Source organism: Lissotriton helveticus, chromosome 5_1 (assembly GCF_964261635.1).
Source record: "Lissotriton helveticus chromosome 5_1, aLisHel1.1, whole genome shotgun sequence".
NCBI lineage: Eukaryota > Metazoa > Chordata > Amphibia > Caudata > Salamandridae > Lissotriton > Lissotriton helveticus.
Window position 1 is genome coordinate 460,108,297 of NC_136065.1, and position 16,718 is coordinate 460,125,014.

At 44.2% G+C, this 16,718-nt stretch overlaps 1 protein-coding gene across 8 annotated transcripts in view; it reads right to left on the reverse strand.

Annotated features, from left to right (window-relative positions):
- Positions 1–16,718, reverse strand: part of ERCC6 (ERCC excision repair 6, chromatin remodeling factor) — a 251,290-nt gene that overhangs the window by 185,581 nt on the left and 48,991 nt on the right. For all 8 annotated transcript variants that reach the window (XM_078642710.1, XM_078642717.1, XM_078642713.1 and 5 more), the window contains 2 exons: positions 13,700–13,817; positions 500–1,241 (listed from right to left, as the gene is read on the reverse strand). In XM_078642710.1, coding sequence (XP_078498836.1) covers positions 500–1,241; positions 13,700–13,817 — 860 coding nt within the window. The remainder of the gene's footprint in view (positions 1–499; positions 1,242–13,699; positions 13,818–16,718) is intronic.

A 16,718-nucleotide genomic window follows, 5' to 3' on the forward strand; every position in this document is an offset into this window, starting at 1 on the left:
ACAGTGAAAGCTCACTGTGACTGACCAGCAATGCTTGCTGACTCAAATAAAAATATGTACTCTTTATTTTCTCCCTCCCACATTATAACATGAAACAGTAGTGGCAACGTTCTTTCTTCACTGCCACCTATTCCCTACAATGCATGGTTTTCTTCTCATCCGAACTGCATTACAAAATCGAAATTTCACGGCAAGGTTAGGCAGGTACAGAGGGGACAGTATTATGTTGCAATAGCAGTACTGACACTGCTATTTATTTATAGTACTGATACTGCTCCTGGATGCAACTGTGGTATCAGAAGAGTTAGGATTCTATGCCTATGCAGTTATCAGATTTTAATAGCTGGTTATATACAAGTTGCCAGGAATGTATGCAAATAAAGTGACAGGTAAAGTTACAGTGAATGCTGCGATTTGCCCCTCCAACCCTCGAGCTGATATGTATTTAAAGATAAGAATGCTTGCCCTTGAGTACTTATACCAGCAAGTTAAAACCAACCTGAGTCTCTGCTTGTAGGAATCCTCATCACCATCATCTGAACATTTAAGGATTTTGCCCTGCTTCCCAACAGCCTCCCCTTCATCCTCGGAGCTCGGGAAATAGTCGTCATCCACAATTATCTTCTTGGGAGCCTTCTTGGGGGTTTTCCTTGGGCTTTTCTTGGGCGCTTTCTTTTTAGGCAATGCTTTAAGCTCATAGTCAGAGTGCTCTGCATCCTGCAGGGCTTCCTCCTCCTCGCTCTCCTCCTCCGGATCAAATATCTCCTCATCTGGCAGGTACTCAGAGCCATCACTATTGACACCATCATCAAATACCTCCCTGTATGTCTGAATTAAATGTCGACCCTTCTTTTGCACCCCCATATTTTCCCTGACTTTATGGGCCTTGGCCTGAAGCTTGTGCAGATGTTTTTTCAAGCGCTTGTCCTTATGAGACAAAGGTTCAGTTTCCTTTTTTTTAATCTTCTGATCTGGGGCTTGGTTCTGTTCGGGCATTTTGACCAGGCCCATAGTCTTTATCTTTCCCTTCTTTAAGGCAGATTTCTTTCGGTTTGCCATCAGCTCAGCTTGGTCATTGAGATATTTTTCAAAGTCAGACGTATCATTCAGCATTAATTTACGAGGCGCCTTCTCTGGAATTTTTGTTCCAAACGGGGTCATCTGGCCAGTGCGGATAAGTGCTTCCCACTCAGACTCCTGAGATGGCATCAGCATACTGCCCAGAGATGAAGAACCTGGATCTGAGAACAACAATACACCACAATTAGCACACACTCATGGAAGGGCATTAGCAACCTGCAAAGGGAAGAGCCCAACAAGGAATAAGAGATTCCAGATTACCATATAATAGAGTCTGCCTCATTACCAAAGAAAGCAGAGTAAGGGCTCTTTTACAAATTTGCCACCGATATGCTGGAAAACAAAACAAAAGGAAAATGTTATTTACCCAGTAAGCATCTGTTCTTGGAATGAAGCGCTGTAGATTCACATGCTTTGCATACTCCTGCCACCTAGTGTTGGGCCCAGATGTTTGCAAGTTCTTTTTCCTCGAAGAAGTCTTTCCAGTCACAAGGTAGGTGACTACTCCTTTCGGTGATATTGCGCATGAGCATCGACTCCATGGTTATATTTTTTACCAGCAGAGCTTGAATCTACAGCTCTACATGCCAAGAACAAATGCTTGCAGCTCTACGTGCCAAGAACAGATGATTACCGGGTAAATAACATTTTCCTTTTGGAGGCATGTGAGCTGGAGATCACATGCTTTGTTTGCATAGACTATACAGCAGTATTCTCCCAAAGCTGTGGCTAACCTGTAGCTGTTGCTTGAAAAAGTGTTTTAGGTACTGCCTGGCCTAAATTAGCTTGTTGCCTCGCTAACACACCTACACAATAGTACTTGGTGAACGTGTGCGGTGTAGACCATGTTGCTGCTTTACAGATGTCAGGTAAGGAAATATTTCCTATTTTGCGTGTGGAATGCGCTCTAGGGAGTATTGTCAAGGTTCTTTTCGCTTTCACATAACATGTTTGGATACATTTCACGATCCATCTTGCAATGCCTAATTTAGAGATGGGACTGTCTTTGTGCGGTGGCCAAAAAGCAAAAAAAAGCTGTTTTGTTTTACGAAAATCTTTTGTTCTTTCTATATTATAATTATAATTTTAATGTGGTAGGCGATCTTAACCTACATTTTGACTGTATATCTCAGCCTGCTATTAAGAGCTGCCTTGCCGACTTGGAAGCTTTGCAGCTCTCACAAAGAGTAATGACCCCCACCCATTCAGGTGGGCACATATTGGATCCGTTCTTTACCACCTTAGAGGACATAACTATGTGCCCACCGGTCCAGTTGATATGGACGGACCACATGTTGGTGAAGGCATCGATCGTGGTGACAGACCCTATTTTTGTGGCACAGAACAAAACCTCTTTTTCTCGCCAGTGGAGCAAATTGAAATTAGAAGATTTTTACTCCCTACTAGGAGAGACACCCTTACCTATCTCTTTAGACGTCGACTGTGGGTATAACCTATTTTGCGATTGGATTGGAACGGCCTTGGATTCCTTAATACCTCTGGTCCGTTCCAAGTGTCGTACTAAGACCCATAGCCCTTGGTATGATGAGACCTTGGTGTCTCTTAAAAGAGAGTGTAGACAAGCAGAAAGGCAATGGAGGAAAGCCTATGATCCTGCACGAAAAACTCATTACCACACTCTATCTAATGCCTATCATAGAGCGGTTTGTCGGACGCGTGCCGCTTATTATGCGCAGGAATTTCAGAATAGCTCTAACCCCTCTAAATTAATCTTTAAGGTCCTAAAAGACCTGACGACCAAGAGGGCCCCTGCAGCAGAAATTTGCACGGACCATCATTGTGAGAGCCTGGCCTCCTTTTTTGTTCACAAGGTGCAAGCAATTTATCACACCTTCCCTACCACCGCGCACCACTTGGACTCTGATGTCATTCCAAGGGGAACTGCCATGATACTGGATAATCTGGCTTCCCTCTCTGAGGAGGACTTTGATCTTTTGAGTCATAAAATTAAATCTGGGTCTCCTGCAGACCCGCTTTTGCCGACTCAGTTTAAAAATATGCAGGCAATCTGTCGTTTACCTTTGTTGGCCCTGATTAACAAATCTTTGACTTCTGGAATGGTGCCCACCAAGTGGAAGCAAGCGGTGGTCACACCTATTTTAAAAAAGCCTACCCTAGATCCTAAGAAACCCGAGAATTATCGCCCCATCTCGCTGCTGCCGTGGCCTGCTAAAGTTACCGAAGCCCACGTGAATAGGATCCTGGCCGACCATCTCGCCAAAGCCAACATCTTGGATCCCACGCAAAACGGATTTCGTACAGGCCACAGTACAGAGACCGCCTTACTATATATGGTAGAACATCTGCGCTCTGTACTGGACACCGGACGAACAGCGGCACTCCTGTTGCTCGATCTGAGTGCCGCCTTCGATACGGTGTCCCATGAGACCTTGTTGCGGCGGTTAGAGGATGCTGGGATCGGGGGCATGGCTCTAGGGTGGTTCCGCTCCTTCCTTTCCAACAGATCCTTCCAGGTTGCGATACCACCTGGTAAATCCACCTCGCACCCGCTCACTACGGGTGTTCCACAGGGAACATCACTGAGCCCCACTCTTTTTAATTTATATGCGAGTCCGCTGGCTGCGGTAGTCAAACGCTGGGGCCTGACAATGGTGTCCTACGCGGATGACACGCAGCTGGCGGTCACACTAAGTGAGGACTCAGCTGTGGACGCCTTTAATTTCCGTGAGGGGTTGCGTGCGGTGGCCAATTGGATGAACCAAAATTGCCTCCAATTGAACACAAAGAAGACCGAGGTGATGGTGGTTGGGAAGCAACCTGGATGGTGGAGCGACAATTGGTGGCCCCCCGAACTAGGAATGATTCCAGCACCTGTCATGGAGATAAAAAATCTCGGGGTATGGCTAGACACCACACTGAGTTTCACCTGCCAAACTAAGAGGGTAGCTGCCTCTTGTTTTGGCATAATCAGGGGCATCAGGCCGGTGCTCAAGTTTTTCGATGCCCCTACCAGGCAGCTCGTGGTTCAGGCCTCTGTGCTGTCTAGGATAGATTATGCCAGTGCCCTCTTAGCAGGTACGAACAAGGCAGAACTCTTGCGGCTGCAACGAGTGCAGAATGCCGCCGCAAGAGCGGTACTAGGGTTGCCTAAACGTTGTTCAGCATCCAAAGCATTGAAATCACTCCATTGGTTGCCGGTGGCTCGCCGGATCGAGTTTAAGGTGCTTTGCCTAGCTTTTAAAATTTTGAAGGTTATGGCTCCACCTATTTTGATGAACTTACTGACCCCTTACGTTCCCTCTCGATCCTTGAGGTCGATGGGGCAGAATTTGTCTGTTGTCCCTCGCTTTCTGCTGAGCAGGATGGGCGGCCGCTCATTCCGAGTAGTGGCGGCGAAATTGTGGAACGCACTTCCCAGTGAAATTCGAGCTATGGAGGACTTACTCCTATTTAGACGCGCCATTAAAACTTTTCTTTTCAACTAAATTCTTCTGGACTCAGGCGCGCTCTGTGATGTTGTGTTGACCTTTCTTTGGCGCCAGGACGCCCCTTTGCTGGGGTAGCTGTGCGCGGTACAAAAACTAATAACATAACATAACATATATAATATAGTAGAGCTCTTCTAACACCTAGTGTGTGTAGAGCTCATTCTGCTACAGAATCAGATTGAGGAAAGAACAAAGGTAGCTCAACAGATTGATGTGAAAAGCAGAAACCACTTTAGGTAGAAATTTGGGATTTTTTGTGAAGTTGAAAGAAAGGCTCCTGGATAGTTAGTGCCTGGTGTCCGCCAACTCTCCTTAGGGAAGTGATTGCAATAAGAAAAGCAACCTTCCAGGAGAGGAATTGTCAGTACCACCTGGGCATCAGTTCAAAAGGTGAAGCCATTAGCCTAGTAAGGACTATGTTCAAGTTCCATACTGGTGCAGGTGGAAATCTTGGTGGTATTACTCTTTTAATTCTTCCATAAAGGCTTTAATTCTCTGGTACTCTGACTAGGGATAAGTATGGTCTGTTTTGCAAGTATGCAGCTACTGCTGCTAAAAGCAATCTAGTGGATGTATAAACTAATCCAGATTGCTGCAAATGTAAAAGATAACATATTATGTTTTGTAATGAAGCATCAAGGGGATTGACATGTGTACTGTTACAGTACATAACAAAACGTTTCCACTTTGCTGCTTAACACGCCCTAGTAGTAGGTCTCCTAGCCTCCTTTAAGATGTTCATACAGTCTGGTGGTAATTGTAAATAACCAAACTCTAGAACCTGAGGAGACGAATCACCAGATGAAGTTCCTTGGGATTTGGATGTCTGATTTCTCCAGGGCTGAGTGAGGAGACTGGAGTTGAGATGTAGCTTTTGGTGTGGAACTAGTGAGAGCTCTAACAAGGTGGTGAACCAAGGTTGATGTACCCATGTGGGAGCTACGAGAATAAGTTTGAGGGATGATAGTCTGAGCTTCTGGGCTACCAGCGGAATGACTGGGAGAGGCGGAAAAGCGTAGGCAAATATCCCTGACCAGTTGATCCATAGGACATTGCCCTTGGAGAGTGGGTGTGGGAACCTGAAGGCAAAGCTTGGGCATTTTGCATTTTGATCTGTTGCAAACAGGTCTACGTGAGGAAACCCCCATTCCTGAAAGTAGGGAAGAAGGATTTGGGGAAGAAGTTACCACTCATGGATTTGCTGCCTTTGCCTGCTGAAAAGGTCGGCAATTTGAGTGTTTACTCAAGGAAGGTGTTCTGCTAGGAGAAAAATTCTGTGATGTATGGTCCATTTCCAAATAGCTTGTGCTAGGCGTGTCAGTTGGGGAGAGAGAGAATGTTAGCCCGCCCCCCCCCCTTTTTTGCATGTAATATATAGCTGTTATGTTGTCTGGGCGGACTAGGACAGTTTTGACTATTAGGTGAGTTTGAAAGGCTTTGAGCGCTAGAAACACTGCAAGCAGCTGTAGGTGATTGATATGAAGGCTCCTGTAATCCTTGGAATGTGTGACTTTGTAGGGGAGCGCTCCAACCAATGAGCGATGCGTCTGCTGTTAGCACGGTCTGTGGAGAGGGTCGAGAAAGGGCGACGCTTTGGATACATTTTGAGGGTTCCACCACTGCAGAGAGCGATAGGTGCGGCTGTCTACCAGCACTAGATCAGTTAATCGACCCTGCGACTGGTTCTACTGACTTGCTATGCATTCTTGAAGGGGACGCATGTTAAGTCTTGCGTGGGGAACAATTGTAACGCAAGACGGCATCATGAAGAATCTTGCTGGCGATGATTGGTTTGCGCTGAAATTGAGTGAGAAGGGACTGAATACAGTGAATCCTGGCTGTATTGGAAGAGGCTAGAGCTTTGTGAGCGTCTATTGTGGCTCCCAGATACGTTTTTTGTGTTGAAAGGCTGTAGATGAGACTTCAACCCATTCATTGTAAACCCTAGTTGGTGAAGTAAGTGAATAGTGGTTCGAGTGAGTTGGAGACACATTTGGTAAGTACTGGCTTTGATGAGCCAGTCGTCGGGCATGGGAAGACATGGATGTGTCGTCTTCTCAGATGTGCTGCAACTACTGCCAGACATTTGGAAAATACCCTGGGAGCAGTGGTGACTCCAAACGGTAGCGCTTTGAATTGGTAATGGTGACACGCTATTGCAAATCTGAGGTACTTGCGATGAGCGGGATGAATTGGAATATGGAAATATGCGTCTTTCAAGTCTAGAGTAGACATAAAATCACCCTGCTGTAGAAGTGGAAGCACTTGTTGAAGTGTTACCATGTGGATATGCTCTGACAGTATGTAAAGGTTTAGTTCTCGGAGATCCATAATAGTTCTCAAGGAGCCATCCTTTTTGGGGATGAGAAAGTACAGGGAGTGCACACCTGTCACTTGCTGTAATGGCACAGGTTCTGTGACTCCTTTGGAGGTGAGAGACTGTACTTCTTGCTAAAGTAGATGTAAATGTTCTGGTAACATTTTGTTAGAATGTGGTGGTATGTTTGGAGGATTGGTGGTAAGCTCCAGGCAATAACCATGTTGGATAATTCCTAACACCCATTTGTCTGTGGTGATAGATTGCCAAATGGGGAGAAATTGTAGAAGACGTCCCCTGACAGGTGTTATAGATGATCAGGGGGAAGTGTAGGCAAGTGACTGCTCGTTGGGGGAGGGGGAATTACGCGGTGCGGAACCTTTGCCTCTACCTTTGTTATTGTTACCTCTATATCCTCCTCTAAAGAACTCCTTGTAGAGGAAGATTTATTGTTGCCTTTGTAAGAGGTGGCAGTATTGTTTGAGGACATGGTCTTGGACCCCCCACGGTAGAAGGAGCAACAAAAGGAGCCCAGATTAGAGGGAGCCTGAAGAGCTCCCATAGACTTGGCTACCTCTGTGTCTTTTTTCATTTTTTCTAATGATTTATCTACTTCAGGCCCGAAGTGATGTTCCATGTCAAAAGGAGTACTTAAAATAGACTGTTGTACTTCTGGTTTGAAACCAGAAATCCTCAACACTCATGTCTTCTTAACACACTATTGTTGATCACTCTAGCTGCGGTGTCTGCAGCATCTAAAGCGCATCTTATTGAGGACTTAGATATGAGCTTCCCTTCCTGAACTAAATCTTGCCTTGTGTTTATCTGGGAGGTGGTGTAGCAACTGCTCCATTTCGTCCCAGTGTGCCCTATCCTATCTGGCTAGCAGGACCTGAGTGTTGGCAATGCGCCAATGTTTTGCTGCTTGAGCAGCTACTCGTTTACCAGAAGCCTCTAATAGTTTTGACTCTTTGACTAGAGGGGGAGCATCACCTGAGGTCTGTGGTAGCTGACCTTTAATAGAGACTGGATCTGAGGGAGCAGCTTTACATTTTTTATCAATCCCAGGGGTGAGAATGCGAACCGGCACTGGATCTTTAAAGATTTCATCAGCATGTCTCATCATGCCTTTAAGCATAGGCAGAGTGTGACTAGCCATATGTGTGGTACTGAGCGTTTCAAATAGGAAATCTTCCTCTCAAGATTCCTTGAGAAACTGTACCCCCTGATATTCTGCAGCTCTTACAAGATTCTAGATGTCCTACATTGTCGTCAGGACGGGGTGGCTTTGCAGGGTAAAGATCTGGGTCGTTATCTGTAGGTGAATCTATGTGACAATCCTTCAAGGGATCTATCGGTACAATATTGTCCCCCCCGTCCCCATTATCATCATCAGGTGGTGGTGGAGAGTTAGTTGGTGTAATTAGCAAATGACGCAAAGGTGAGAAGGCCGGTATAGGGGAACTTGGTAGAAGAGGAAGAGAGGGAGGGTTAGTACCCACATTCTTCCTCTTGAAAGGAATACAGAAAGGTTCTTCTTCTGACTTAGATTTGCGTTTCTGGGGTGACTTAGTAAGAACAAGTCCTGTATCAGGATTTATGTAGAGTTCCTTTTGTTTTGGGTCCAATTTGGGTGTTGGGGCATTGAAAATCAGATCCCGATGCTTCGGAGGCACAGTTTTAGGTTTTGGTGCCGAAGATTTCGGCAGGGGTTGGAATCACTTTTGGGCGCCGAAGGTTTCGGTTCAGAAGGAGGCTTGGTCTTCAGCATCAAGGATTTCGGCTCTGAATCGGTTTTCGGCTTCAAGCCTGAAGATTTTGGCTTGGTGGCAGTCCCTGGGCAACTCGATCCCGAGCAGAAAAGCTTAGAGACGTGTTTTGGTGCCGAGCCTGAGGGCAGGGCTTCGGAAACAACTTGTCGGTGCAGACCGTGGTCCAAAGGCGGGGGTGGGAGTGAAGCCTTTTTTTTCGGCGGAGTTGAATTTTGGGTTAAGGGGCGTTCGATACTCACAGTACGTTGACCTTCTGGCAAGTCTTCTTCCGACTCGGAGTCCAATTCCGGCTGGACACACATTTCTCTTGTTCTTTCTCAGCCCCATGTGCGTCGAATTCTTGCTCAGATCTTTCACCAAAAATGTCTGGCGTGTATTCGACATTTTGACTCCGCATCTCACGACGTTGAGCCCGATGATCACGGAGTGTTTTCTTGGATCGGAAAAATGTGCACGTTGCAGTCTTCTTCATTGTGCTCCGGAGACAAGCACAAGTTGCACACTTCGTGCAAGTCGGTGCGAGTATACTTGGCGCGACACAGAGGGCAGAATTTAAATGGAGTCCATTCCATCGACTGAGAAGTGGACCGACGCGATAAGACCTGACGGTCTTTCCAAGATCTTCGATCAAAATAGAGGTTTTCCTTCTCGGATACAATACACGGAGAAGTTGGATACGCGTTCAAAACAATACTGACGTGGGTAGAGTGGATTGCGCACCGTGGGAAACCCAAAGAAACAGTTTCCAAGCGGAGCGCAGCAATACACGTCCGAGCCCGATGGCGGAGAAAAACTATCTAACAGTGGAGTTGATGCCCATGTACAATATCACCGAAAGGAGGAGTCACCGACCTTGTAACTGGAAAGAATTCTTTGAAGAAAAACTATTTGCAAACACCTGGACCCTACCCTAGATGGCAGGAGTATGCAAAGCATGAGATCTACAGCTCACATGCCTTAAACATGATGAAAACACCGAAATGGAAACAACAAGTTTTTTGTGAGCATCCTCCAATTGATCACCAGCAACAAGACTCACAATGAGCAGACTGAGTGACTGGGTACTTGGAGTGCTACCCGAGCTATTGCCAGTGGTTAGACTTATAGCAAGCAGCCTTCCATTACCTTTTGTGTGTTTCGTGTACTGCCCTAAGTGGCATGGGTATGCCCAGAAATGGGTTTCATGCTCACTGTTTCACTGGAACGAAGCTATACCAGGCTCATAGGCACATAACTAGAGCAAAACCAGTCCTGGGTTGCTTGTGTTCCGGGTCAGGGAGGACCTGGCTTGGCAGTTCGGGCTGAACTATTCCAACGAGGAGTATGGTCAAGACGGGTTTGCATATGGCTAGGTCCAAACAGAGGTGGCATGATGATCAAAAGAACGATGGGTTGGAGTGGTACCCCACGCTATTCCCAGTGGTTAGACTACCTGCAAAAAGATTTCCATCTCCTTTTGTGTGTTTGGGGTACTGAGAATACCCACAGATAACCAATTACACATCCAAGCAACACTTTTGATTATTACAAAATATAGTTAGAAGGAAATATGTGCATTTGACAATGGACACTGGCTAACATCATAAAAATAGACAGGCAAACTCTAAAAACGCGACACGGTTGATAAGCACAGACATATTAATTTTCAGAACAACTAACTCAACAGAAGGTCTATGGTTGAGAGGTTATGCAATATGAGGGTGTATAGTTAGTGACAAGCTCATTCCGATTGGTTAGCTACAATTGTTATTTGCACCCCAGAACCTTCTGAGAATGTATATACTGTCATCAATGGAAAGTAATGTGCCATATGCTACACCTGGGCAAGAGGCCGGAGGTTGGTCTGCAGTGCAACAGATCCAGAGGAAGATGATACAGGCCGTATACAGGTCAGCTACAGAACATTGCCTTCTATAGACAGTTCGTGCTGCGGCCTGTATGATGCACCATGAACTAGACAAGAAAGGTTTGTCAACGTGTGGAGCTCAATTGAAATTTCTCAAAAAGAATGTGTAGTTGATCTTGCTAGGCCCACAAATGAACAGATGGAGACTATTAGTCAGGTTCCATTACATACTACAGAAGCGAATTGGAAACAGGAATGTCAAAATAGTGTTTAGGAAAAGCACTGGAATGTTTCAAATGCAGCTTGTGGAGGGACTTGTATTTCTGGTACTGGCTGAGAAGATCTCTTTTCAAATAAGTAACTTATGAGGTAATCTCTAGATGGTGGAAGCAGCTCCTACAAGCCTTGTGCAATACAGAAATGCCAAGGAATATGCGAACAGTGCTTCAGGCACCAAAATATTCCACTGTCAACAAGTGGCAAGGTACGATCTATGTTATGTGGGCTGAGTCAGCCACGATTTTTTGAGTATGGCACCACTATGGTCACCTTTTGTGGATCTATTAAAGGACTATTCTTTATTGAGGTGTAATGTACCATCTGTGAAAGATTCAATATGGCATTTCACAGCACAAGACTTTAAGCTTAATGCAATGATAAGGCAGCTAAGGAAAATGGAGTCACCAGCCAAAGGAAAAAAAAACCCAGCTAGGACGGGGTTGAAAATAACTGGCAAACCAAGTGTTGAATCTTCAAGCCCATTGCTGTTTTAGACTGGACTTCATGGATGTGCATGGTAACCACTCCTTAGAGCACTAGGTTATTTGCATACCTGCTAATATTTGGATGTCTTGGCAGTTATTGGTGAAATTTTTTGATCATTGAACTGAACATGATTTTTAAATAAAACTTAGTTTGTAGGAATTGGCTTTTTGTTAATGATAATATGGATTATGCTTTGATTGACTAAAGCTTCAAGTAATTCCTAAGTATTTAAAAACAAAATGAGTCCACAGTGAACATGGTATTCTTTCCGTTGAAAGAACTGTTTGGTTGCACACTGTACAGCCTGCCATCATCACCACAAATGTCTTTCTAAAGACTTGGAGACAGCATAGTGGGGCACGTATTGCACCTAGATACGCAAACTAGCTTCCAGTGCGAATGTGGGCTGAAACATACCTGACAGATGTTGGGTTTGATTGCATAAGAGGATGACTTTTCCATGAGTCCACAACAAACACCTATAGCAAGCAAGGCTGAGGTTCAGTTACTTCAAAACCCTCAGTGTATGGTGAAAGCGATTCCATATACAATCCATGGTGCTTCCTAATACTTCTATCTCTGGAGATGTGATCATCTTAAATGTGATATTTTTCATATTTTATGGTCATGGTCTGCGATAGAGAAATACCCGAGTGGCATTTGCTTCAAAATGAATGACATTACCGTCAGAAACTTGTAAAGAGACATCTTTCACACTGCAGTCTGAGTCCATTATTACTGGCCTCACTAATTATTTGAACAGATAGATATCAAAGTCTTTGGCAGTAGCTAACATCTCAGTCTTAAAAGACTGGATGGCTACTGAAGCTTTGTGAACCAACAAATGGATTGTTGCAATCTCCCAAATAGACTCCTGCTTGAGGATTATATATAAATTGCAAGACCAGCTTTACACTCATGGACGCATTTGGTGTCTAACTTCTTTCCAGGGATAAAAATTCTCCCCTTCCTCCGGGCCTGCATAATTCTGCATTTACTTAATCGCCTCTCCTCACCATCACACTAATATTCTTAATTTTTTTAGAATCAGTTATTGCGCCGAATTACTGCTTTGGTTTTGTCTATTATTGCTTCTTGATTTTCTTTGCCACCACCCTACCTCTTTCTTTCTAATAAGCACTTTGTTCTTGGCCTATACTGTCTTCTTCATCTTTAGCTCATCTGGCCATTATTCTCAGGTATTGGAAACCTGGTTATATGTGACTAGGTTTCATTTATCTTCTTTTGTTCCAGGTTTGAAGTCAGCAAATATTCCCAATATTTGCTTGGATGCTTCTCTATTAGTGGATACAATTGTTTAAACTGTATAAAATGGTTTTAAAAAAGAAAGGGTGGCACATTTCCCCACCCAAACTAATATTTAAGGATGATATACAGTATTAGCATTAAGTACTAACTACCAAATATATCACATAGATATTGTACACAGAACTTGCAATAATATTAAAATAGCATTTAACGCTCAGCTTGGTGCTAACATCCACTCTATGTACACATTTCACCTTAAAGGAGGACATACTGCCAAGCTTAGGCCCCAGGGTAGAAACATAAGTGGCAAATAAGGTTTACTTATTTTAGTCGCTGCCCATTTAGTAACTTGTATTCCAACCGTGCATCCAAATATGTAAATCGTCTCATTCCTTTTTCCCCATCTACAGTAAATTCATTTTCAAATAACTCTGTGCCTGCAATATTTTAGCCCATGTTGGACAGATCCCATCAAGTTTAAATTGGACATGTTTTTGAGCACTGTATGGTTATCCTCTATGCAGAAAGGAATGAGGTACTGGACAGCAGTATGGAACTGGCACATGGAAATGAGGAGGGGAATGCAGAGGTGGGGATAATGTGATTCTGCATAGAGCATTCAGTTAAAACCATCATGTCTGGACTATGTTCTCTAAATTATCTTTGAACTCTCAGCATGTAGCAGGTTGAGATGACTTTGAATGTCATGTTGGACAGCATGCCTGGAACTGACGTTCCAGTGAACTGCTGTTCCAGAGAATGAAGTTGCCTTGGGTTGGGGTGAGCTTCAGCTAAACAGTATCTCTGGACTGGTCAAGGCAAGATCTCAAGTAGTTAATGTCATTAGCAGTTGACCGGTTAAGGTAGACTTAGGGTGAAAATAGTCTGCTAAGTTAAAAGCCCTTGACATGTCAAGGAGGATTAGAATGCTAGATTCATTGGCCATTGATCCATATGGTGTCACCAGCTAGCTGAAACATGGAGGTTTCAATATTGCATTCTCGTTGTCACTTGCTCACTGACTCTAGAGCTGATGCCATCCTTTTTCTTATTCATCCGAACCCCTGAACCCTCCCCAAAGAAGCCGTGATCCTTCCTTCCTACTAGCACTTGAGCACTCATTATGTGGCTATTGTGCAGAGCGAGTGTTATACCTGCTTAGCTACCATCTATAACTTACCTTCACCCTCAATCTCAATTTCATCCTCCAGGTCCTCGGGCAAACTACCAGGGTCAGCCTCACCCAGGATGGTTTGCAGACGTCGTTGCTTAGCTTTGATCTTCTTGAGCTGTTGCTCCTTTAAAGTAAAGAATAAAAAGCATAAAAGAACATTATTAAAGAAACAAGACAATTGTTGCACAGAAAAAATACAATGCAAATTGATACTAAAATATCCAAGACTGACTCCAAAATAAGAAAAACACAAAGTTTCAATGGTCAGCTGTTACAGAAGCAACATCAGTCATCCTACAGTGCTCCTTAAAAGTGAAGTATGAACATAAAAAATCTACCATAAAGCACTCTAATTGACAAAGGCATGAGAGGGGCTTAGTCTGTGATTAAGAATTTCACAAGTGAGCAGAGGCATGAAAACAGAACAAATGGAGAAAAGAAGGGTGAAAAGCAATGGAAAGCTTGAGCTATGGAACGGTGGACACAACAGGGCAGAAGTGGGTGCGGTCAAGGTTGGGAGGGGTGCAAGGGAAATAAGATCAGCAAGCAACGGGGTAGAAAGGACAAAGACTTGAGGACTAGCAAGAAGATTTGCAATAGCAGCATGCTAGAGTTCACAGGTATTCAAATGCAGAAGCAACACAAAGTGACAAGATAGAAGTAAGAAGGGCAAAGGATAAGCCAGACATCGAAACAACATGTGCTGTATGCAGGGAGGAATTTGAGGAAGGCCTAGCTGTGAGAAAACCTAGTTATCCTCAATGTCAACTGTCCCCACTATTTGTATAAAACCTGTGGGAAGAAATGGCAGACCAGAAAGAGGGGTAGATAGAAAGAAAGTGATGTTCTGCTGCTACCAGACAGAGGGCTGGAAACATGTAGCCTTACAGCAAACTCACAAGCAAAAGTTATCTTTCAGAATTCTCTGGGTAAAGATTAAAATATAAAGATGCAGAGAAATTCAAACAAAGCCAATAAAATGTGTATATATGGAAAATACATACAGAGGTAGCCTATCGACACTATCCATTAACACAAGATTTAGCAATGACAATAACGTTGGTCTATGTATAAATACAATTCTTTCTTCAAACTCTAATAAGGGACAGAGAACAAGTACCAAAAGAGAATCATCATTGTAGGATTCCGTGCCTTAAACAACTTCCCACATGGAGTCCAGCATGCGGGAATGATCCTCAATCTATCGTTCTCACAGAATTGATACAGCATATCGTAAGCAGTGAAAGCATCCGTTCTTCCCTCTCTCCAGAAAAGGCACAGATCACCATCAGCATATTCAGTTAAAACGTCACTCCCTCACAGAACAAATCAAGCAAGGGTATCAGCAGTTCTAACTTTCCTTGGACACAGATCAGATACTATATGGGCAAATACATTGCAAGGTGCAGTCTCTCATGGGGCAGTCATACCATAGAATCAGAATCTCAATCTTTCCTCCATTACACAACAGGAACAGCATGACATCATCAATGCAAGCTTCTGCAACACAAGGCACATCATGACATAGGGAAGGTACAAGTGGGGTAACAAGAAGATGAATGTAAAGCTGGAGCTGGAGGCAGAGTGGGGAAGTGCTCAATGAAACATGTCACACCCCATGGAGGCACAAAGACGCAGAGGAGGCGGCTGGGAAGTGAAACAGAGACTTGGCAACCTCTATCCACACCTGTATTGTGTGGGTATTAATATGTGACACAAGGATGCTGCTACCATTCTTCCATCTATAGCAACTCTCAAACCTAAAGGGTTATTTGGTGGTATGGCTAAGACAGCAAGATGGCCAAGCATTTCTTTTTATAACAGAAAACAGTCCATATAGGAACAATGCATGCATTTCAATAAAAGCTCTTCTTCAACAGTGTGAGAATATTTGATAGAGTGTGAGGAATTTGCACTTCCTGCTGAGCAGTTCATTTCATGAAAGCTACACTAATAACTTCCACCTAGTGAAGCAAATACGTAACTGTATAATGTTCCTTCAGCAAACCAGGTCGGGCATTTTATGAAACATGAAGCAGAACTTGTAACGTCTTTGCTAATGTTTGGACTGGCTTTGTTACATGCTTACTAGCTGCCAAATTGGACAGAATAGGTTTAACAGTTTAAAAAAAAAGTATTCAAGTGTTTAAGGTCTAAAGTGTGCTCTGGATGGAGTCATGGACATTTTCAGCCCTCTGATCTAGAAAGAAATGTGCAGGGTGGAAAGTATAACCGAGTAATCAGAGTGCATTTGGTACAAGCTTGGGTCATCGGAGCACTACAGTAGTCAAAGTTTGAGACCATGGCTGAGAAAGTAGAATTATCAAGCACAACAGAAGAGGTTTTATGTGTTGTGCGTGTTAAGAGTATTAACAGTGATTTTACTTTGCAACATGACCGACGTTATACATCACAGTGTGAAACTAAAGAACAAGTTACTTACCTTCGGTAACGATATATCTGTAAGAAACGGTAGTTAGTATTAGATTCCTTACCTTAGAATATCCCCAGGCGTCAGTCTGGATCCGGAAACTTTTGCGTAGCAGTACCCCTGCGCGTCGGTAGGCGTCGTCTGCAGGCGTCCCCTGCGGCTCCGCGTCGTCGGCGTCGTGCGCCGTGATGACGTCGCTGGAGTATATAGACGCCGCCTCCGCGCGCTGACGTCAGTTCTTTGCACACAGCTTTTCCGCGCCAGAACACGCAGAGCCATGTGAGAACCAACACTGGTGCCATTTGAAACTAGGGCCCTGAAAGGGATGTCCTTAACCCTAGGTATCAGTTCGCAGAACGGGGAGGATGGGCGGGGCGGTAAGGAATCTAATACTAACTACCGTTTCTTACAGATATATCGTTACCGAAGGTAAGTAACTTGTTCATCTGAAAGAAACAGGTTAGTATTAGATTCCTTACCTTAGAATAGATACCCCAGCAATACCAACCCCGGTGGTGGGTCTGCGAACCAATACAACCTACACCAGAAAGTCCTGGAGGACCGAACGGCCAAAGAAGCCATCCCTCCGGACTT